The sequence below is a fragment of the Danio rerio genome, chromosome 9 (genome assembly GCF_052040795.2).
Source record: "Danio rerio strain M-AB ecotype USA chromosome 9, GRCz13ab, whole genome shotgun sequence".
NCBI classification, from domain to species: domain Eukaryota; kingdom Metazoa; phylum Chordata; class Actinopteri; order Cypriniformes; family Danionidae; genus Danio; species Danio rerio.
This window is the reverse complement of record NC_141029.1, coordinates 23,250,030-23,274,883: the sequence shown is the minus strand read 5'-3', so window position 1 is coordinate 23,274,883 and position 24,854 is coordinate 23,250,030. Positions and strand designations below refer to the sequence as shown.

Here is a 24,854-nt window from a genome sequence, read left to right as displayed (position 1 = left end):
CCTCACACGCGCCAAAAAGCATCAGGACTTTTACAGAAGGACAATCCATGTTTTTTTTCGCAGCAGACGTTCATGTTTATTCATTTTTTAGAAATGCAATACTGAAAGACAGTTTAAGGAAGACAGAAATATAGCTGGTGCTACAACGAATAGCAAAACGGTAAAACCGCTCATGTGTAGTCTATCGTTGTCCATCTTTGTATCCTAGCAACCGATGTGTTGCTCAGAGTCAGATTAGTTAGCAGGCTGTATCTGCTACTGCTGGGCCAAAGACGCGGTTTTTGGGAGTATTTCTGTTTAATAAGGCTATCAATTATCACTTTCCTCGGTAAGGACACTATCCTGTTAACCACGCATGTTGAGTAAATAAATTCTATTACACAGATGCTGGCATTTATGTTGTAAGGGAAAATGTGTGATAGGGTCGCGAACTAACGTTAGCCATTTAACTTAAACAACGTTGTAACGTTACGTTAATTTGTGACAGAAAAAAAGTTAACGTATTTTTCAATGATGTTTAAAATTCGTAATATTGCTTCTTTATTTTCTTGTTGTATACATGTCCTCGCTTGTTCAAGTGTTTTTGATGCCACTGACCCTTAACTTAAATATGATCATTCTTGTGCCTCCATCGTAGCTTCTTTTGTAAAGACATAAATTATATTCTGGAATTAAACAATATTACAAATGGGTATGAAATCTGAAAAATGTTTTATACTTGAGTAAAACATTTTATGACTTAATATGTTTATACTTAAGTCAAAGAGCTTAGAATGTGATTCTATGCTCTTTGCTTAAGTAAAATAAAAATCCTACTCATTTTAGTGCTGTATTTATTCATTTAGCATTTTTATTTACTTAATCAAAATGTCATCATTATACATTTTTAAACAGATTTACATTTCTTTATTAACCACTTTTTGTATAACATTTTAATCATATTTGTGTATTCATTATTTAAGAATTGTTCACATTTTTAGGATATTTTTAAATTATTCAATAATTAATTTGTTTCCTTTATATTGTTCATTTATTTTTGTGAACTTTTTTTTTACAAATATATATATATATATATATATATATATATATATATATATATATATATATATATATATATATATATATATATTGTATGTTTTAGTCTAATATTATTTACTACCATCATGAAAAAGATAAAATAAATCAGTTATAAGAGATGAATAATTAAAACTATTATGCTTAGAAATGTGCTGAAAAAAAGCTTCTCTCAGATAAAAAGATTGGAAAAAAAACAGGGGGCAAATAATGCTGACTTCAACTGTGTGTGTGTGTGTGTGTGTGTGTGTGTGTGTGTGTGTGTGTGTGTGTGTGTGTGTGTGTGTGTGTGTATATATATATATATATATATATACATATATATATATATATATATATATATATATATATATATATATATATATATATATATATATATATATACATATATCAGATACTTTTTGTTTGTTTGTTTTAGATGGAGAATGTGCATCTTGTCCCAGAGGAAGAGGAGGATGATTTGTATACAGGCTACAATGATTACAATCCCACTTTTGACTCAGAGGTGCGTAAATACTTCTGCCAATTTGACATGCATTTGATCAACTTCATCATTTGCTTTTATTGTGATTTTTTTTTTCTGTTCTCACAGGACCTTCACAATGATGTGGCCTTCCAGCAGGCTGTCAGGACAAGTCATGGCAGGAGACCCCCAGTGAGTCATTTTGCATCTGCTGCTAAAGTTGCTGACTAAGGGCAAGCACACCCGCACATGATTATTAAAAAAACACTAATTTTATTTACTGATTATTTTTAGATGACAGCAAAATATCCTGGCACTGCTATTGGAGGGCGACCGATTGGTACAGCTTATGGGGTGAGTGGAGTTGGATTTGGATTTTCACTATTACTATTTTTGACAAAAAGTAAAATATCTTAATTTTTTTGCAAATATGTATTGAGTGTATTGATACAAATACAGCATCTGTGTAATGTTCTTTTTTAATATATGTCTATTTAAAAAAGATACGGTAATAGATTTCTTGTTGATATGATGATTTTAATCGTGAATAGAATGATTATTTAAGTTTTTTTATCAGTAAACATAATTCATTTAACTGAAATCACGCATTTCATTACATAGTATTATTTCATGTTTTAGTGAAGGACTTTGTTTTTCTCAAATGTCTTTATATTTTTGGTGTTATTTTTCCAGTCTCGAGTGCCTATTGGCACTGCAATGGGGCGGCCAATGACTGGAGCTGTTCAGGTTGGATTTAAAAAATGTAGTTTACTTATTATTTTTTACAGATGTCACATGCAATGAAATTCTATTAATTTCTGGTGTTTTGTGGGATGTATAGGATGGTGCAGCTCGTCCCATGACTGCCGTTCGGGCCGCAGGATATTCTTCATCAATAGCTAGAGGTACTTTCACAACTTTGAAAACTTGTTTCTGCCACAGAAAAGACAATTGCAAATTAAGTTTACATTTTTACATTTTATATTTTCCCTCTCAGAATTAATATCTTGTCACAAGTTATAAACTCATAATTGCTTAGTTAACGTCTCACAAATTATAACACTTATGAGCTTTACAGTTCTTTTTTATTTCTTCAGATTGTTTATAACACAAAATATGGTCTTCTAAAATCAAAGTGTAATTCTTTAAAAAAAAATTAAAATATATTTATATAAACATATAAACATATTTATCTAAAACTATACATAATTCTATAAACTTGTTACTACTAGGCAAAATGTATCAACTTTTATCGACTTACAATAAATGTTGAAAAATATCAGTATCAAGGATGTGCAAAATAGGATACTGTATGTTCCTTCACATCTTCAGGCTCTGCGTTTGATCCACTGGGACAGTCAAAAGGACCGGCTCCTCCATTAGAGACAAAGAATGAAGACACGTATGCCTTCACATCTTTATTAATCAGATCTCACTTAACATCTTAAGTTTGAACATTTTCTGTGATTTTATTGTTTGTTTTCTTGCTCAGTCCAGAGGAAAAGATAAAGATCCTGGAAAAGAAGGTGAATGATTTGATAGAGGATAGCTGTCTTGCTCATGCACGCGGAGATCTTCAGGTGGTGGGTATAGCTCGGAAACAGTTATTTGACCTTTTAGAATGAATATTTAGATGTTGAGTTATTAGTTAATTTATTTATTTACAGTCTCTAGAGAAAGCCAAAGAAGCAGGCAGGAAGGAAAGAGCTTTGGTGAGACAGAGAGAACAAACAGGCACTGCAGACCACATCAATCTGGATCTGACATACTCTGTGAGTTCATTGCAGAAAACAAAAATGTTTTATTGAAAATTCTTGCTGAAAAGTCTTTTTTGCATTGTACAGGTGCTGTTTAATTTAGCAAATCAGTATGCCAACAATGACATGTACACCGAGGCCTTGAACACTTACCAAGTCATTGTGAAGAACAAAATGTTCAATAATGCAGGTGAGCGAGTTTTTAAGGCAAGACACCTCAGGCTCAAACACTGTTTTCTCTTGCACCTGTCAGGTTTGAGATTTTGGCCTTTTTGGCTTTTCATGAAGTGTTTATTCAGTGTAATGTAAATGATACATGTTCAGTTGTTTCTTTTGTAGCACTTAATCAGTTTGCATCTGTAGATTTTAATTCTAAAAGATGTTTTCAATAGCTGATTTCTTAATGTATGCTTTTCTCTAACAAAATGCAAAATCATTTCATGAAAATATTTTGTACATTTCTTACTTTAAATATATCACAACTTTTTGATTAGTAATGTGCATTGCTAAAAACTTAATTTGGACATGCTTAAAGGTGAGTTTTCTTAGTATTAAGATTTTTGGAACCATCAGGTTCCAGATTTGAATGAATATTTATTAAGCTTTCAGATTATGTCTCAATATCCAATTATTTGCACTTTTGACTGGATTTATGGTGCAGGATTGCCTATTTTGAGTGTTTTAAAAGTGATATGCTCATTTAAAAATCTCTAATCGTATAAACATTTTACTGAACAAATGTTTTAAAAATGTTTGCAGTCTTTTTGTTTTTAAATTATGTAGTGATAAACTTTCCCAAATCCCCTAGGCATCCAATTAAATGCCAAATTTTAAACCCGACTCCCAATGTAAAGATTTCTTTACTGTAAATGTATGCAAATTAGTGCATATAACGCCTCATTTGCTAATTACAACATTTTAGATGAGCCATGTTTGAAGTTCTTAATAAACCAGTCAGTGTCTTGGATTATACTTCCTTTGAACTAACTCTATTCACTTCACTTTAACATAAATGTGTTCTAATGTTCGATTGTAATCATTTTTGTCTACTACAGGGCGATTAAAAGTGAACATGGCAAATATATATTTCAAGCAAAAGAACTATACAAAGGCTATTAAATTTTATCGCATGGCTTTGGATCAGATTTCAAATGCCCACAATGCAATGAGGTTGGTACTTTAGTGCATTTGTTTTATAAACTATATGTGTGTTGCAGATTGTGAAAAGTGATTTTATTTCTTTATTCTGTAGGATAAAGATCATGCAGAACATTGGAGTTGTGTTCATACACATGGGCCAGTACTCAGACGCCATCACATCCTTTGAGTACATCATGACTGAGAGCCCTAACATAAAAACAGGTTTCAACCTCATCCTGTGCTACTATGCCATTGGAGACCGTGAGAGGATGAAGAAAGCTTTTCAAAAACTCATTTGTGTGCCCCTTGGAGTTGATGATGATGACAAATATATCCCTCCTAATGTGAGCATTTTGGTAAAATGCTCCTTAGTTATACCTGTAAAATAATTCATGCCTTAATTTTGTATATTTTTTTACAGGACGACCCTCATGCAAACATGGTGATTGAAGCTATAAAGAATGATAAGCTTCACCAAATGGAAAGAGAGAGGTATTATAATGTACCAAACCTTCTTCTTGATTTATAATATAGCTTGGTATTTATTATTCTACATTTGTAAATATTTAATTTCAGTGTATACAAATTTCATTCGCTTTTTTCCCTAGGAAAGCACTTGCTGAAAAATATATTATGACCTCAGCCAAACTCATTGCTCCAGCAATCGAGATGTCATTTGCAGCTGGGTTTGACTGGTAAACTTAGAATTTATGTCTATTCATTTCGCTTTTTCTTTTGAAAAGGAAGAATGCATCAAATTGAAATACACATTTTTATATTAATGCATGTATTAATAAATGTATATATATATATATATATATATATATATATATATATATATATATATATATATATATATATATATTATTTTATTTATTTATTTATTTTTTTACTTCAAACAAATCTGAAATAATGTATCACGTTTTGACCAAAAATTTTAAGCAACTTTATTTAACATTGGTATTAATAAAGTGTTCTTGAGCACCAATTCATCCCATTCAAAAAATTTTTAATAAAGAGTGGAGGATTCTGAAAATTCATAAAAATTAAATTTAAATATTTATTTTATTTTGCATAAATGCAATCATATAAAATCTTTATGCAGTGCACAGATTCAACAAGCATGACATTCCTTGAAAAATCTTTATGTGGAATGTATTTTTAGTCTTTGCAATGTATTTGTCAGCTAAGATATTTTCATCCTGTAGCTAAATATGTTACTTTTCCAGGTGTGTGGACATGGTGAAGGGTTCCCAATACGTGGAGCTTGCAAATGACTTGGAGATCAATAAAGCCATTACCTACCTAAGACAGAGAGACTTCAAACAGGTAGAAGGGCCCCTGGAGACACACTCAAAACTTTGTTACATTTGACATATTACCACAGAACAGAGCAATGTGACTCTTATGTCTGTGGGGAACCCTTGTTTCTGTCTTTTAACACTTTTCACATTCAATCGTCCTTTTTATTTTGTTTTCTTGCCTGTCCGTCTGCATGACTCTTGAGGCTGAGGTATGTTTATGTTGGAGAGAATGTGTGTGTGTGTGTGTGTGTATGCATTAGTCTATTTGTATTTGTGTACTGCTGATATTAAGTTGCATTGCATTGCTTTCTCATGTAGCTGCGAATGTAGTGTGATGAAACTAAAGTAGATAGTAAAACATCTATCTGTCACTACAAGCTCAGTGAATTCGTTTATTAACAGCGTCTCGTTTGTTTACAGGCAGTTGAAACGCTAAAGATGTTTGAGAAGAAGGACAGTCGAGTAAAAAGTGCAGCTGCCACTAATCTTTCTTTTCTTTATTTTTTGGTGAGTTGACCTGTTGCTGTATTTATGCCTTTTGTGTTAAAGGGATAGTTCACCAAAAATTACAATTCTTTTGTTTGAAAATAGGAATAATTTTTTTATTATTTTTGTCTCTTTTTCTTTGAATCAAACAATTATTTGTATTGGTCATGTAGGGGGCATATATTAACTGAACTTCTACTATTGTGTGTAAGATGCTATGCATACTAATTAGCATTTTTGCAGAAGTAGATAAATGCTGGTCCAAAATTAAATTCAGCTCTGCAGAAACTTCCTGCCTGAAGAAAGGTGTTAAAACTGAACACAGAACACAAAAAGTTTTGTGCTTTTATTGAAAAACTCTATTAAAAGAGGACTTATGTCTGGGGTGCGGCCAATGGAGGACTTAACAATGATTGACATGACGAATTTCACTAAACTCCACCTGTTAATATCAGCTCCCTATATAAGTTGGTCAGGAAAAGAAAGTTGTTGCGCACCTCCTTAAAGTAACTTTTGCATTGCATAGATGATAACAGAATTCTGTGAATCAAATTATTCATTTGTATCCAATAAATTGTTACAATTTTTTGACCTTTTTTCTTGAACACGCATTGAATTGATTGAAAATTTCAACACTTTCATCGATTTTTTTTTTCGTTCTGATTGTTTCAACACAAAAACTAAATTGGTGAAAACAAAAGAAGATATTTTAAAGAATGTTAAAAACTGATTGTCAATGCATTCTATAGAAAGAAATAAAAGTTATGTGTAAGTATATGTAATGGCTGCCAGTTTACAAATATATGTTTTTGTATTATTTTTGGGTGAGCTATTCCTTTAATAAGATCCTCACAGATACCATCTTGATTTAATGTATATGTTTGTTCTCTAGGAAAAAGATTTTGACCAGGCTGACCGCTATGCAGAGCTGGCCATGAGCGCTGACCGCTACAACCCCGCAGCCCTCATTAACAAAGGCAACACGTTGTTTGTGAAGGAGGACTATGAGAAAGCAGCAGAGTTTTACAAGGAGTCTCTTCGTAATGACTCATCCTGCACTGAAGCACTCTACAACTTAGGTCTGATATCAGAAACATGACATCCCAAGGGGTTACACCGCATGAGATCCTTGCTACATTCAAAACTATTATTAATCTCTTTATCATCATGCAGGTTTGACGTATAAGAGGCTGGGTAGACTGGAGGAAGCTCTGGATTGTTTTCTCAAACTGCATGCCATCCTCAGAAACAGTGCTCAGGTCATGTACCAGCTGGCTAATCTGTATCCTTCCTTAAAATGTTACCATCACTTTATATTAAATAAAAGCCTGTTATATGGTTACTTTCCAGTATGTAATTTGCCAATAAATGACATGACTTAAGTGGGAGAATTATAGTGTATGTTTATTTGTTTGGTAAGAGTCAATATTCCTGAAGCAGCTTTAGATATGAGATGTTGGAGGACCCTCATCAGGCCATTGAGTGGCTAATGCAGCTCACCAGTGTGACCCCTACAGATGCACAGGTGCTGGCCAAACTCGGAGACCTCTATGACAATGAAGGAGACAAATCTCAGGCCTTTCAGTATTATTATGAGGTAAACAAAAAATAAATTCCCCTAAACCAACCACTAAATGGTTCAGTCTCATAGTTTAATCTCAAGTGATTTGGACATAATGTTCTGCTAAATTACTAAATGAATGTAAAAGCAGGAGTAAAAACAGTTGAATTAAAAATAATGATTAATTTAAATGTTAAATGTCATTCATATGAAATACAAAAATATTAAAGGGATAGTTGACCCAAAAATGAAAATCTACCAACTATTCACTCTGCCTTAAGTGGTTCTAAACCTGTTTCATTGTTCTGTTCACAAAAGAATATGTTTTGAAAAATGTTGGAAACCTGTAATTACCGAATCCCATAGTAGGAAAAACAAATATGCGAATCAACGGTTACTGCTTTCCAACATTTTTAAAACATTTTGTGTTCAACAGGGAAAAATCACAGTTTTGTTACAAGTGAAGGGTGTGTCAATGATGTCAGAGTTTTCAGTTTTTGATGAACAATCCCTTAAATAAATCTCAAATTATTGAATGTAATAATTTAAGACATGTCAAGTAAATCATTGTAAATATCAATCATTTACATTTTTAACTGCAAACAGAGACTTGTAAAACTGCCTGTTTGTTAATTTAATAAGTTTGTTTCAATTTTTTTTTTAAATGTGTAGTCTGAGCCATTGTTTGATTTTATTTTCCCCGTTCTGTGTTTACCTCTGGAAAAAATCGTTCAAATTTGGTATTAGAAAAAGAGAGAGACCTTCAAAACTATTTGCTGACATTAAAAAAAATGTTTTTAAACTTTAACTTTATATGTAAAAGCTGCTCTGTGTCTGCTAAAATTCAATATAAATACATAATGTTGCATATAAGGCAGAGAAAACGTGTACCTCTTTAGCCCTAGTGTTAAAGTATGCAGTTATAATTGCAGTTTAAATGCGTTCTGAGCTGGATCAAACAGCCTGTGTAAAGACACCCAAATGCCACTTCTGACAGATGCACTTCTGAGCCTCGTTTTAAGTATAAGTTGGGAATTTAAGAAACCATGTAACACAGTCAAGTTGAAGCTGCTCTGTGTCTGCTCAAAATTCATGATACGGACATAATGCTGCATAAAAACCTGTTTAAATTATGCCTGCTCAGCCATTAGTATTAGTTGTAATTGCTGTGTAAATCCTTTTATTCCAACTTTCAGCATGATTATACACTGTAAAGCTTCTGTGCTATCTTTGTTTTTAAATATGGCAGTATTAAGATATTCGAAGATATTGAGATCACAGTTTTGTAAATGATGAAAAACTGTAGTCAAAAGATTTTGAAAGAGGAAACGTGACATTTTATTGAAATAATGCTGTTTATTTCAGTCGTACAGGTATTTTCCCTCAAACATTAGTGTCATTGAGTGGTTGGGTGCATATTACATCGACACCCAGTTCTGTGAGAAAGCAATTCAGTACTTTGAGAGAGCTACCCTAATTCAGTAAGTGGCTAAACTTCATATCTATTTCCATGAATATTCTGCCTGGATCTGGAGATATATTCTTGATTTTTGTTGAATTTCAGGCCAACACAGGTGAAGTGGCAGCTTATGGTGGCCAGCTGTTACAGGAGAAGTGGTATGAGTGTTAGTTGTAATGACAATAATAATAAAGTTCCATCTCAGTGCCATCAATTTTGTTACATTCATTTGTTTCAGGGAATTATCAGAAGGCACTTGAGACCTACAAGGAGATCCATCGCAAGTTTCCTGAAAATGTTGAATGTAATGAGCTCAATGTTTACTTTGTTTTGATATTCAGTGCCCATCTCTTGACTTTACATCTCATATCTTTTTTTATTGTCGAGCAGGTTTGCGATTCCTGGTCCGGCTTTGCACAGATATGGGACTAAAAGAGGTGCAGGATTACGCCACCAAACTCAAGAAAGTTGAAAAAATGAAGGAGATCAGAGAGCAGGTACACGGTTTGGTCTTCCTGCAGTTTATATGCTGGCCTCTTCTGTGTCCTTAAATGGAAGAAAATAGGAGTAAAAGAGAAGAGTGAAGAAAAAACACATATAGCTGTCTAGAGGGATAATTCACAGTCTCTAAATCAAGTGTGGAGAGTTTCAATGTTTAGAATATAGGACTACAAGAAAAAGGAGATGAGCTGGATTTTTTTTTCTATTGGACACCCATGGATAATAATCGAGGAAGCTGTGTGTTGTTCTGGATATGGGTCAAAAAATTGCCGCCCAATTTTGTTGACTGTATTAAAAAACATTTATATGCATAAAGCTTATATGTTGACCCTGGACCACAAAATCAGTAGTAAGGGTCAATTTTTGGCAGTTAAACTGTATAAACCATCTGAAAACTAAGTAAAGCTTTCCATTGATGTATGGTTTGTTAGGATTTTTCAATATGTGAGTGAAATATGATTCCAAAAAAATCTAAATATTGAGAAGATCACCTTTTAAGTTGTCCAAATGAAACTCTTGGCGATGTATATTAACAAAAGTTTAGTTTTAGCTTTTTTCTGGGGAAGGTATAGATGTTTTGTGGAATAAGTTGTGGTTAGGTTAGGGTCTAGGATTATCTCTCTTGATTGCCCAAGAATCATTTCTCCTTAGGGAGACCAAGAAAAAAACGCTAAAGAAGCAAAGATACTTACAGTAGGAAATTTACTAAATATTATGTTAGTTATACATAATAAAATACATTTAATTTAGGCTATTTTTATAAATAGACCTGTGCAACAGTTATATGTTGTTGCCCAGGGTCACATATTATAGTAGGTGAGAGTTCAAAGTGACTATTACTGCCGGGGCTCATACCGCCGCTGTTTAAAATTGCTGCCGCTCTGTTTTTAGTGTATGACTGCAGTTTGTGAATAAGCCACCAGGGGGGCGCAAAAGGAAGTGATGCAAACGGACAGAAATAGCCTATACAGCAGCTTTAAATATGCTACTGTGCTTGTAAATGAGATTAAACAATAAGTCAAAGCATTATAATTCCTTCATTAATCATTTAAAATTTGTTAACACGCTTTATTGTAAACTTGTTAAGTGCAAAGAGGATTTATTTTGGAAAATAGAATTTAAGAAAAAAAAGACAACTAAAATAAAAGCACAAACATTCACTACATATAAGTTGTCTTAAATAAATAAATAAATAAATGCCAGAAATGTCTGCTTTAACATTTCAAAGAACTTTTGGTGAAACAAAGATGAAATAATTTTCCATAATTTTTCAGAGTAGTCTTTACAAATGCGCAGTTAAATGGTTAATTATGATAGTTATATATGATAGTTGTTATAATTATTTTGCTGCGTGTTTAAATTAACTGTGTATTTAAAATCTAACATGTATTTGAACTTGCACTCAACTTTTGTTTGGATGCTTGATAGCTGCTTTTCATCTTTGACCAATAAGTGAATACAGAGGTGTAGAAACGGGCCATATTTGACATCATGCTGTTATTGACACACAGAGGGTGAGGTCTGGAAGGGATAGCAGTGCTCGAAGCCGCAGGGAAGGTAGCGCTGGCAGTGGTGAGTAAAGTTTTGACTCGTCAAATACCCTATGAAATGAAAAACTGCTCATTAACCGAATACATGCTTATTACTTTACTTTTTTCCACCAACCTCAACCTGTCATCTGCCTCTCTTGGTAAACAGGAAATACTTCAAACCTTACACACACTCCCCCTAAAAAAGCCAGTGGTATGACTGTAATTCCCTTAATACTGTGACTCCATGTGGACGAATTTAGTGGATTACTATTAGTCAAGTGATGTGATTTATTTATCTAATTGTTTCTAAAACCGATAGTGCTTAGATATTTTTCCTTTAGGTCTACAATAATTCACGATTTAGGCATTTAAATCCAACAATTCCCTTTTGGATTTTGTGATTATGATTTCATTTAGTGTTGTAGTAAAACTATTTTTGTGACTCTTAACTCCTGTTGGACATCAGATGTGGATCTGGCATCAGGTGATGTTGAGTTTTTAGTGTCAGCCATTGTTGGGTTTAAAGCTCTTCTGCTGTTAGCCTCATTCTGCATCTTACTGCTCTCTTCTTCCATCACTTCCTTTTCTTATTGTCAAACACATTAGGGAGTGCTTCAAGCTAAAAAAGCAAAGTGGTGTGATCGCTTCCTGTTTTATATATCAGAATAAAGCAGACATGATATGAATCACAATCACGAATGTGGTTGCTTGTAGAAGGATGTAGTTTCTTGGAAAACAAATCAATATTTATCATATTAAGACAAATGTCTTAAATTTGCATTAATTTGATCGAAATGGCTGTAATACAGTAATATTATCAAATGCAATTTAAATAACCGATTTCTATATTCATATTAAAAACAATTCTGTGAGGACAAAGCTGAATTGTCAGTAGGGATGCAACAATTAACCGGTTTCACTATTAACCGTGCTTTAATCTGTCACGGTTAATTAATCGTAAAGACCTCTCAATGCTGCGTTACTACACAGAACAATACTGCAGCAAATAAATAACTAAATAAAAAATTCAGAGCTTGTACTCCGAGACTATGTGACAGGGAGCTTTTGTGACCTTTGAAATGCAAATGGCTGAAGTCTGCTCTGCCCCACTTATATATTGGGTCGGCTGGGCTGACTCGCCTGCTTTTCCACAAACAAAGAAAAATGAAAATCGGTGCACAACGAGACAGAGCATTTAAAATGACACAAACTGAAACCAAAACTTTTAAAGAGTGATGGAAGTGACTTTTCTTGCTTTCTTTTGTCCATTCTTTTTGTTTATTAAGTGGACATATAAAAAAAATTGTGGAAAATGGAGATTTCTTACTGCAGTGCTTCATTTTTGTTTGATGCAAACCGCAGATTAATTTTTTATAATGTAACAGTATAGGACTTGTCATAGCAGATAACTCACATTCAAACACATTCAGGCAGCATGATAATGAGAAATGTAATTCATTGTTAGTATTTTTGTCATCATCTTCATCGTTAATATTTTAAAACTGTTAGACATTCATTTTGGAATTATTGAACAAATGTCAAAAAGTCAGCACAGCATTAATTAGACAGTTGTTTCTGGTTTTTCTTAGTCATTGATGTTGTTTTCAAATACAATAAATCTGTTAATATACAATTTGTAGTGAAAAAAAAAACGTTAATTTCAAACCCTGCATTAGACAAATACATTTTTTTATTTATTTTGATTCTGGTTCTGTCATTTATTTTGAGTGTAAAATTATTACTTATGTTTAAATGTCAAAATGTCACTTATTTTTAAGCACAAAGAGAGAAGTGTATAATTAATAACACTTCAAAATATAAGGAGCTTTCATGTGATCTTGTAAACTAGTAGTGTTTCGAAATTAATGAATGCATAATATTGTGATAACCGTTAAAGCGTGATTATTCCTCAGAGAATAATCATACAAATAAAATCTAAAATTGTTGCATCCCTAGCTCTTAGTCAGCATTTATAAATCATTGTTAACTGTATAAGATATATTAGATATCACAGATGCTTGAGAAACTTTCTTTTTTTTACTAGTGCTTAAAAAACTTTCTTTAAATCAGTATAATGTTAAAAATAACAATTACTAAATTACTTTTGATCAAACTGTGTGCTTGCTGAATAAAAGTAATAATTATATTTAAATAATATATAATATAAAAAATTATATTAAATAATATAAAAATAATAATAATAATAATAAACAATTAAAATAATATAAAAATTAAATAATAATTATATATATATATATATATATATATATATATATATATATATATATATATATATATATATATATATATATATATATATATATATATATATATATTGTAATATTTCCAGTCAGATAAAGCACATTTACAAAATTTTGGCAGCAATTTGACCACTGAATTTCTCCCTCATTTTTTTCAGTTTATATGGTAATCATCTTCTTATTTTTGTTAGTAATCTGTTATTGTCTTCATGGTTTATCTCTGTTATTCTGTTCATGGCTGTGCGCCTGAAAGGGAGCAGTTCGAGTCCCATCAATACCCCTCCTCTGAGAGCCAGTGGTATGACCCGCACACACTACTGAAATCAGCATTCGCTCCAACACTACAAAACAAGCATGCCATTGCATTCTGCTCATCAATACACTGCTGCAGCTTCACCATTGCAGAGCTTTACTACAAATGCCATTCATTCCTCACATTCTGCTCATAACTCAACTCCATACACAATGCTGTGCATCTGACATATTAATTATAGGAAATCTCTCATTGTTGCATGGTGCAACTTCATTTGTAGGCCTAATTCAGCTTTCCCACTGTCTCTTCAGAACTCTGTCTTGTTTTTCCTTTCTTCTCTCTGCAGTTTCTCGCTCTGAAGTTAAGTATAGTCCTGTGCTGGAGCAGGGCAGAGGTATGTACTGTATTTAACAGTGCAGTTCAGGTTTTCAATCCTCTGGATGGTTAAAAAACAAAGATGGCATTAGATTTGATTTGATAGTTTGCAAAAACTGAAAATTTAACTGAAAACTTATTTAAAATGTTGGTGTTTTATTTCTTCAGTCACCATTAAAGAAGAGTTGAACACACTTTACAGTAGGATTTCATTAGTTATTGATTTTACTAATGGACTAATAATGAACAATATTTGTACAGCATTTTTTAATCATACTTTAACATTTACTAATGCATTATTAAAATGCTAATTCATGGTAAAGGTGAGTTAACAATGAACAACTTTATTTTCATGAACTAACGTTAATAAAGATGAATAAATGCTGTTATACATGTACTGATGTATGTGTAAAAAATTTCAAATAATTAATACAACCTTATTGTAAAGATTTGGGAAGAATTTCACGTCAACCGGCAAGTTATAGGTGCAGTAGGTGATCTGCCTAAATGCTAACCGGTTAGCATAATATCTTTGAACATCCAAAGCCACGCCTCCTGATATCATGAACGTGCACCTTAAAGATAAGAGTAGACAACCCACTAGACCGTCATTCGCCAGTTAGAAAACTTTTTAGTACTTTATAATACTACAATTCCAAATGATAAACTGTAATATATCTAGCACATTTTCAGTTGTGTAGCAAGCAAAACATCATAATGTGCAATATTTCATTTATGCAAGGATTTCTGGTCTCTCTCTCTCATGCGCCTTGTCCTAAAGCAACTACTGTATGCTTAGTGGTTGGCCAGTGGGGTGCAGGAATTACACTTATTACTAAGCTATACTTGCATGCTATTCCAGACTGAATATTCAGAGTAGCATGGTAAACAATACAGGGAGCGCGTCACAGGCTGTCATTGTTATAAAATGAACAAATGTGACGTGAATAAAAAAGCAACTTCAGCTCATTAAAGCAGGCTAGGCAGAATAACGCTATTTACTGATGTTTTGGTGTTAAACTAAATAAAAATCTACATTATTGATGCTGTAAAAGGTCACATCAAGCTTTGCCGTAAGTGGCTGAACAGCACTTCTGTGCATATAACCCATTCGTAAAACAACAAAACCTACATCAGCTTTGCGTGATTAAAAGAGTTTCAAAAAAGAACATTAGCTGTCTAATAGAAATACTTCAGCCATGGTGTCATCATGTGTGCAAAAGTAACTCCAATATTGATTTGTATTTACTTTACTCATTACTATTGGAATGTGAAGACTATTATTAAGACAATATTGATTTAGGATTTTGATATTTTGATTTAGCATTTGTTTTTACTTTTGTCACTCTTTCTTGTGTGCCCATGTCATGAACGCGGCACAAATGGCGGATCTGTCTGTGTGAATGATGCACAGATGTACAAATCTACATTTGTTGACAGACAGTTTGGGCTACCTACCAGAGTTATGGGAATTGTCGACCCGACAAATTTTAATTGGATAAACATTTTTTAGTTTTATGCCTTACCCAGAAAATAAAAATACATTTAAATACATTTAGATCATTTACTTTAATTAGTACTATTGAAATGTGGAGACTTTCAACCAGTGAAATGCTTCTCAAGACAATCAGCTACTGCACCCTTAACTGTAAAATCATCAAACAAACAGTACAGACAAAATTAACTTAATTCAATGGCTCCCAATATTAAAAAAGGCCTTATGAAGTCAAATAATCAGTCATATATTGAAAGTTGTACGGAAGACAGATTGTCATGCTTTGCAAAATCTCAGTGTTACATTAGGATCTACAAATACGTATATATTTTGACCTCTTTTAGTATTCAAAGCCATATATATATATATATATATATATATATATATATATATATATATATATATATATATATATATATATATATATATATATATATATATATATATTTGACTCTCAAAATGAGTAATGTTACCACTGACTAATATTTTTATAAATCATCTAAGGTTTCACTCATTTTCCTTTGGCTTAGTCCCTGATCTATCAGGAGTCACCACAGTGGAATGAGCTGCCAATTACTCTGGCATATGTTTTATGCATTGGGTGCTCTTCCATCCACAACATAGCACTGATAGTACCCTAACCCGTGAACCCCTAGTGCTAGGAAACACGCATACACTCTCTTATTCACACATGCACACTCGTATACTTTCAAATGGAAAATGTCAAGGTGTCATATGTCAAAATGTTGTTTTAATGCCTGCTGTGTTTTCCGTAATGATACAGAACCCAAGGACATAAATTCTATCACAGCACAACAGAAGGCAAACATGTAAAAGCCTGACAATGTCTTTTCTGCCAAAACCACTATATCCAGGGAATATCCAGCTCTCAATGCTTGACAGAGAGTTTCCAGCACCTTCTTTCTGTTTGCAAAGCGCTGAGTGCAAATAAACCAGTGAAATATTTCACAAGTAGACTCCTGAACAACACTTTCCTGCTATTAGAGCGCTTGATCTCAACATTTTCCTACAGGACTGTTGTTATGTCACATTAAAGATGTTTTAAATGAAAATGTAAAGTATTCTGAGGCAGTGTAAAACCTTTTTTAACTTGCGTTTTATTCTGACAAGATTCCTCAGGTGGATGCGGTAGGGAAAACTACCGTATGTCAGCAAAAGATGTTTCATTTAATACCTTTGAGTTTTGTTGCTGGGGCGTTTAAAGATCCCACTCCTACCTGCCTGCCAGACTCCAGTCTCACATCTGCTGAGATGTGACTCACAGGCGAGATGTGAAATACAGATGTGTGCTGCTTTTGATTATGGAAGTAATTTGGTTTCAGAGTCCGATCACTTTAATTAGGATTCTAGAGTCACATTGCCTTTGCTGCAAGTGAAAGCCGGGCCTGTTGCTGTTCATGCCTTCTTTTTTGTTGTTTGTTTACCGACGTTCTAACACTTATTTTTTTTTTACATTTTTAGCATGGCTTTACGTTATTGATGATGTGAATGACCAGACACTACTGTGAAAATTCTCACTCCAAAAATATTTACTAGTCCAACATTGTCTCTCTTGGCTGTGTTTTCTCAGACAGTGGACAGAGCAACCACGGCACCAGCGCCAAGAGTGAGAGGCTTAGCGTTAAACTGAAAACTCTTCCAGGATCCAATGAGCCGTATGAAGCCAGTACTCAACAGGAAATAGGTCAGAAACAACAGTTTGTCATCTTGTTATCTTTTTATTTTTTACGTCTTGCCAAAAAAAAAGTGATTAATACTTTACCGGTCAAAAGATAAATTATTATTGCATTTTCATAATCAAATAAGGTTTAATCTATACTCAAGTTTTCTTCATTCGGAAGAATGCTTCATATTCTTGGCCAGGCCTGTCATTCTTAAAAGCACCCAATGTGTTTATCATTTTAGATGCTTCTTATGTCGATCCATTGGGGCCTCAAACACAGAGGCCAAAAACTGCAGCAAGGAAACGCAATGAGGAGGATGAGTTTGCTGATGAAGAGCTGGGAGATGATTTACTGCCTGAGTGAGGAGAGCGGCAGGAGTCCAGTGGAAACAATGATCCATCTTTAGAAAGTGCTTTCGTCTTCATTGTCAGCTCAAACAACAGTACGGTAGCTTAAAAAATACTTTCATTTCAATATGCTGAACTATATTTGATCAGAGAAGGCATTATCTTTATATAATTCTATTTAAGAAATACACTACTCATCCTGAATTATTTATTTCATCTGTTAGTTGTATTGTAAAGATATAAACCTTTGTATGACTGAACTGTGAAATATTAAAAAGAATGGTTGTAGAGATTTTTCTCAACATCTAATCTCTTAATATATATGAGGGAAATTAAGGTTTTTGGCTTCAGCTCGAGCAGATGGGGATCTTTCTTCAGTATCAAACAGTCCGCCCAGTGTGTGGAGTCGAGTATCCTGATCGCATTTACCGGACAGACGGATGAGACACTGCTTTACGCAACAATTGGGAAGTTTATGTGGGTCGGTTTGAGCTCTCTACAGGTCTGCTTTTACTCAAGCAACAGTCGCTTCGTAACACTAAAGAGACTTTAGACGCTGTGTGAACTGAAATGCGCGCTCCAGTTGTGTCGACGCTTGTTCTAGTCTGGCTGTGGTGCTGCGGGAGCGCGCCGGGTGAACGGGGACAGAAGGTGTCCAGGAGAGCGCCGAGGACTCGCTCGTGTCTAGATTTACCGGAGGAGATTTTGGAGCAGATGTTCGGGAGGCTCTCGGTCGGGGTACTGAGCGCGTTTCATCACACTCTGCAGCTTGCGGCTCCGGAGCGCCAGAATCTGAGCTGTGGATCAGCGTCCCGCTTGGCGCGCGACAGACCGCGAACACCGGTCAACCTGCTCAGCCTCTCTCCTTGGGCGTACAGGTAACCGTAAACAACGGGAACAAGACTGTAAAACTAAATAATTTCATGATTCTGCTTAATTGAGAGCGGTTAGCTTTTCAGAACTTAATAAATTAGAACTTGTTCAAACTCTATAGTTATCTACAAACAAATTCATTTAAATACCAATGTTTTGCTGTACTGGCTTTAAAAGGGATGTTCACCCAAAATGATTATTTACTATTATTTTGCTTAGTTGAAGTTACAGCTGAGGTGACTTGCTTTCTTACATAAAATAATAATTATCGAGTCAACAAGTACAGGTGTGCCGAGAAACGCACACCTGTCGCAAAATGCACCCTCATACTCATTAGCATCCTCTGTCTATTTTTTTAAATCAAGGCCACAATTCATTTAAAACGTAAAACGGTTGTTTTGATGGATAAAGCAAGAATAAGTGAAACGCATTTTAAAACGCGCTATATTACATTTACAAATGTAAAATAACATTGACTTGACTTGGCTTTTTGGTGGGTTTTAAACAAAGTTGTTGCTGTTTTAAACTGAACCACACAGTAAACAATTTAATTCATCTCATTGGTATTGTATTTAAAGTAAATCTATTTATTTATAAATCTTCTGTAAAGGAAGGGTTCAATTTCATGAAACTCACTTCAGTCTCTCAGCGTCATCACTCTATTATTTATAAATTTCAAGTAATAGATGCACATTTCAGAGGGGGAGCATTTTTTGGCAGAAATTTTGGGTGAAATATGCCTTTAACACTCATTGCTCCTAAAAAAAAACTGAAGGGATATCTCACCCCAAAATTAAAATATACTCTCTGCGCTTCTAAACTGTTATGAAATTCATTCTTCTCATGAACACAAAACAAGAAGCGCAGCAGCCATTGACTTTCAACGCATATTTTTGTTCCTACAATGAAAGTCAGTGACTGCTTTTTTTTAACATTCTTGAGTATATCTTCCTTTATGTTCAACAGAAGAAATATACACAGTTTAGAATGTGTGGAGGGGGATTAAATGATAAATTTTTTTATTTTGGGTGAACAACCCTTTAACGAATCATCTTTGAAAGTAACTCTTTTTCATTGCTGTTGATCCAAGAATCTCCCATGATCCAGCGAGGTACCCTCGATATCTCCCAGAGGCGTACTGTTTGTGTAAGGGATGCCTGAGCGGTCTGAACGGTGAGGAAAGTGACCGCTTCCGCAGCACTCCAGTCTACATGCCGACTGTCATACTGCGCCGCACCGTGGGCCCTTGTGTGGGAGGCCGTCATTCCTACACAGAGAGCTATGTGTCCATCGCTGTGGGCTGTACTTGTGTGCCATTGTTGGAAAAAGACAGTAAAATACAGAAAAGCAAGCCAAGTGTGAGGAGAGTCGCTTCCAAAAACACAGTCTCCAGCACCTTCAGGAAGAATGAACTCAACTGATCATTTTAACATTTTTTTGTGGAGTATTTCATTTTAAAGAATTTTCCTCCTCAGTTTTTGCTCTCACCAACCGAAAGAAAACTTCAGACAGAACTTGGCACTCGAGACTAGAATCTGCAGCTGTGAGGGCAAGCGAAAGGAAAACTTTTAGTGCCAAAACACAAACATTTACTAATCCAAAGTTGGGAAAAGTCAGTCATCATCATGCTGTTAAATAATACAGTATATCTTGAGCACAAGTGTACAGCGGATCACCACACACACATTTCTTTTAAAGCCAAGCATGAGTGCTACAATAATGGATATCATTTACACACTAGAGCATATTATTCAGCTTGACTTTTTGTCGGCCCTTTTATGACTGCTTTAATTTAAACAGCATAGGTAACATAAGTCTAGTGTATGGTAGATTATATACAAATACTTCAAGCCCATGTTATGCCCTGACTCCAATAATTTCCAATGCTTCAGTTTTGTGACTGAATGTTTTTTAAATATGTGCTCAGCTGACAAAGCAAGTCGGCCAACGCATAATCAAAGACTGATCACAGATCTCTGATGAAGAGCCAATTTCTGCGCTGTGATCTCTGGGTCCTGCTATTCTCCAGTTGGAGTGAGAGGATTTATTGCTCCAAATAATCATCGGCTAATGTTCAATAGAGAAAACAGGGCTCAAATGATGTCCGTCTGAAAGATTTTTCATGAGAGAAGCCTTGATTCATAGTTAACATAACAGCGGAACTCATTGGCAAGATTATGATTGTGTCTTGGTAAAAAACTGCACATCTTCAGATCCAGAAGTTTCCCAGCATGCTCCTCCATGATGGCTCCTGCAGTGTAAAGGTTTGAATGAGGATCAGATACAATGTATCCAGTAAGTATTCATACAGTAGGCTTCATAGACCTTTTTCCACAATTTTTTGTTACAGCCTTTTTCCAAAAAGGATTAAATTCATTTATTTCCTCAAAATTCTACACACAATACCCCATAATGACAATGCGAAAAAAACAAAAAAAACGAGTTTTTGAAATTGTTGCAAATTTATTAAAAATAAAAAGCTGAATAATCACATGTACAATACAGGCCTGATTTGTTGATTGCTGCACAGATCTTCTGTCCTTCTGTAAGGTTCTCCTCTCTCCACAGAAGAAAGCTGGAGCTCAGACAGAGTGACCATCAGGTTATTGATCACCTTCCTGACAAAGGCTCTTCTCCCCTGATCACTCAGCTTAGATGGCCAGCCAGCTCTAGGTAAAGTCCTGGTGGTTGCAAACATCTTCCACTTACCGATGATGGAGGCCACTGTGCTCATTAGAACTTTTAGAGCAGCAGAAATTTTTCTGTAACCTTCCCCAGCCTTGTGTCTCAAGACAATCCTGCCTCAGTGCATGTCAAAGGAATTGTCTGTAGACCGCTGTCAACCTTGGGACCTTATATAGACAGGTGAATGCCTTTTCAAATCATGTCTAATAAACCTAATTTACCACAGGTAAACTCCAATTAAGCTGCTGAAACATCTCAAGAATGATCAGTGGAAACAGAATGTACCCGAGCTCAATTTAGAGCTTCACGGCAAAGGCTGTGAATTCTTACTGTATGTACATGTGTTTTTTTTTTTAATTTGCAACAATTAAAAAAAAAAAACTCTTTTTTTCACATTGTCATTATGGGGGATTGTGTGTAGAATTTTGAGGAAATAAATTAATTTAATCAATTTTGTAATAAGGCTATAACATAAAAAAAACAGACAGACATAGATAGATAGATAGATAGATAGATAGATAGATAGATAGATAGATAGATAGATAGATAGATAGATAGATAGATAGATAGATAGATAGATAGATAGATAGATAGATAGATAGATAGATAGATAGATAGATAGACAGACAGACAGATAGACAGACAGACAGACAGACAGACAGACAAGCACTTGCCTGTACAGAGCAGGATTTTGCCTTTTGTGAGGTGTTTAACGGTGAGCGTGACCTTGCTGAGACACTCCTCTGACAGGTACGGTGGATCTGCGATGACGATGTCAAAGCTCTGAGGAAGCAGATCCTCAGGCAGACACAGAGGATTGTTGTAATCGTAAAAAACAAACTCATCTCCATACGCTGCGAAACGCCTGTCAAACTCCAGCAAAACAGCAGACACACCGTCTGACCGCACAGACTCCAGCTGCTTCAGCTTCTGATACACACTCGGTGCACTTAAACAGGCGATCCTGCCACACACAGACATAAGAAATGAAGACTCGTATTTAGAAACAATGTGCTTAATTGTAAAGATGACTTCAATTTCAAGTAAATGCTGTTCTTTCTTTTTTGAGATTAATTGTTTCTTCAAAATATTCAACTGTTTTTAACAGTGCTGATAATGAGAATATAAAAGCACCAAATTATTGCAGAACTAGAAGACTTAATTGTGATAGTGAAGGATTGTTATAGGATCAAGCCTTTTTAAAATGCATTAAAATAAAAACATTTATTTCAGATTTTAATCATTTGACAGTGTGAATTATTTTCATGTTTTGCAGTATTTCAGGTTGTGTTAATGCAGCAGTAGTGAGCATAAGTTACTTTAAAACATCTAAGAGCAATATAGAGCAAAAAACCCCATTACCTTAGTGTGTTTGTACAGGCATGAACAATTTCATTTAAAAACAAGTCATCTGTGCCCCAAGACCACAAAACAATCTATAAGGTTTGATTTTTGTAAATTTATCATCTGAAAGGCTAAAAAAAATGACCGGACAATGTTTGGCCAAAAGTATCTATTTGTAAATCTGGAATCTGAGGGTAAACAAAAGCGAAATGTAGAGAAAATGACCTTTAAATATTTTAGCCATGCTTATACCCATTCAAAATGTACATTTTAATAAATTTACAGCAGGAAATTCACAACATGTTTTCATGAAACATGAGCTCTACTTAATATTCAAATAAGTTTTAGCATAAAAGAAAAATGTATATTTTTGCCTCATGCAATGTACTTTTGACTGTTCCTTTAATTATAGCTGTAATTTACAAAATATATACCAGCAGCAATTTACAGGACTCAAATCAAACACTAATATTTGGAAGAAGAAACGATGCAAAGCATACCATGATAATAACACGGCAAAGTGATACACCCAGATCACATTCCTCCTGTACAATGTTGTTTCTTAATGGAAGCAAAGTCATTATTGATGAACTATCAGCCCTTATTCGAGAGTATGTGATTTTGGATGCCGCTTTATTAAAGGCAACTATTCTTTTATATGAATGAATGTTCTAGTTCAAGCCCATCATTACTACTCTTGTATTTGTTTGCATTTCAGAATGGTTGCACAAATGTAAAATCTTAAGACAAACCTCCCATGTTCTCCAGCCTGCTGCAGGAGCTCCTCAGCTAACCGTGAGGCTGTTTCTTCACTGTACCAGAACTGACTCATGCGCTGTGGACAAACACATTCAATCTTTAAAATGGACTTTTTAACAGATACTACTTTTTTTCATTAGATTTTAGGTCATTAGGGTTATTTGATATGAGTACCCATTAAACAAATACAAGCACTTATTCTTTAGATACTTGCTTTAATTTCAAGAGTGACAAGTAACATTTCATGTTTTGGTCTTTGATTTGTCACTGAGATTAGATGCCTACAACAGTATTCAGCTGTGAATAATTTTCATTTCACTTTATTTTAGAGTGTGCGTGTGTATACACTTCAAGAACCAGGTTTACAAGTTAACTACATGGTTATTGTTAGATTCAGGGGAAGGTTTAGGCATAGTACCTACTTATTACCCAGAACTAACGAGTACATAGTATTTCCACACAAGACAGGGTTGTAAAATGAGGTGCTACATTGAGTATCTAGTATGTAAATACGAATTAAACAGTCAATAGTTTAACTTCAAATCTACCAGTAATTATTCAGTAGATGCTATTTATTTAGTTAAATAGTAGCACATATTTGTTAAATAGTAATTACTCTGTAAGTACTACCATCTATTACATACCCCCATTTACTCAAAAACTAGATATAATAAAAGATATAATAATAGAAATATAATAATTATCTTTTAAAAACTAAATATAGTTACTATTAATGAATATCTTACTTTAAAATAATATCTACTAGTCACATGAAAATCATGAGTAAGTAACCAGTCAAACATGAAGAGTTGTAGCTTAATGACAGAAGAACCGCACAGACAATCAGTAACTTACTTGTAACAACAATATAGTTGTTAGACACTATAGAATCAAATGCTAATATCTAATGAGCAAACACTGGTCTTTAAATAATCAGTGACTGGCTATATACATGTAAAACGCGAGTAGTGTAGTGTAGTGTAGTGTAGTGTAGTGTATCAGCACCCAGTCCTCCTCGACTGCACCGACACTGAACTTGTCAGTTTTGGCGGTGTCTTGTCCTGCTCTTCCAGTCTCGGCATAAAACTCCTGCAAAGCTGCCAGTGTGTCCGCAGAGAGCTGAGGTACATCATCATCATCACTGTCACTCATGATGAAGGAGCCTTTATATTAAAAGACGACACGGATGCATGTGAACTGAATGACTGAGGTAACGGACGATGAAGAAACATTAGCACAACGCTCATTCAATAATATCCTAACAGCTCTTGCTAAGGTAATTGTCGCAAATTAGATCTAAAGTAGAAATTATTTGCGTTTAAACACTTACCTAAGTGCGGAACGACCCTCTTTAAAATGTTTACAAACTTAAGATAGAGGACCAGGACAAACACAGCCTCACACACGTGTTTGGACTACGGTGGCCGAGCGAGTACAATCGCGCTGCAATTCAACCATAGGCTTTACAAACGAATCTGGCGAAGAGAACTTATTTTTGGT

At 34.4% G+C, this 24,854-nt stretch overlaps 3 protein-coding genes across 16 annotated transcripts; 2 read left to right on the top strand and 1 right to left on the bottom strand.

The window, feature by feature from the left end:
* Positions 1 to 13: 13 nt before the first annotated feature.
* On the top strand, positions 14 to 17,990 carry ift88 (intraflagellar transport 88 homolog). 12 transcript variants are annotated; one of them, XM_087265956.1, is made up of 29 exons: positions 14 to 160; positions 1,493 to 1,579; positions 1,667 to 1,729; positions 1,832 to 1,891; positions 2,231 to 2,284; positions 2,379 to 2,442; positions 2,870 to 2,939; positions 3,030 to 3,120; positions 3,205 to 3,309; positions 3,382 to 3,484; positions 4,350 to 4,464; positions 4,547 to 4,778; positions 4,856 to 4,926; positions 5,043 to 5,129; positions 5,664 to 5,763; positions 6,159 to 6,245; positions 7,117 to 7,303; positions 7,398 to 7,506; positions 7,671 to 7,821; positions 9,151 to 9,266; positions 9,350 to 9,402; positions 9,483 to 9,548; positions 9,635 to 9,741; positions 11,257 to 11,317; positions 11,444 to 11,488; positions 13,792 to 13,836; positions 14,138 to 14,185; positions 17,253 to 17,366; positions 17,588 to 17,990. In XM_087265956.1, exons 2-29 carry the CDS (start codon positions 1,493 to 1,495, stop codon positions 17,707 to 17,709), a joined length of 2,613 nt encoding a protein of 870 aa, XP_087122082.1. In that variant the 5' UTR covers positions 14 to 160; the 3' UTR covers positions 17,710 to 17,990.
* il17d (interleukin 17d) lies at positions 17,767 to 22,313 on the top strand. 2 transcript variants are annotated; one of them, XR_015498874.1, is made up of 3 exons: positions 17,767 to 18,571; positions 19,657 to 20,861; positions 21,135 to 22,313. XR_015498874.1 is itself a non-coding variant. In NM_001020789.1 (2 exon segments), coding segments are annotated over 2 exon segments (639 nt in total).
* eef1akmt1 (EEF1A lysine methyltransferase 1) lies at positions 20,109 to 24,790 on the bottom strand. Of its 2 annotated transcripts, none has more exons than NM_207087.1 (5): positions 24,685 to 24,758; positions 24,360 to 24,473; positions 23,348 to 23,430; positions 21,926 to 22,215; positions 20,109 to 20,817 (listed from the first exon to the last, which is right to left on the bottom strand). In NM_207087.1, the coding sequence occupies exons 3-5, from the start codon at positions 23,425 to 23,427 to the stop codon at positions 20,687 to 20,689; spliced, it is 501 nt and encodes a 166-aa protein (NP_996970.1). In that variant the 5' UTR covers positions 23,428 to 23,430; positions 24,360 to 24,473; positions 24,685 to 24,758; the 3' UTR covers positions 20,109 to 20,686. The 2 variants fall into 2 exon arrangements, with proteins under 2 accessions (NP_996970.1, XP_087122402.1); XM_087266276.1 differs by having other exon boundaries at positions 20,133 to 20,817; positions 24,360 to 24,517; positions 24,685 to 24,790.
* Positions 24,791 to 24,854: the final 64 nt, after the last annotated feature.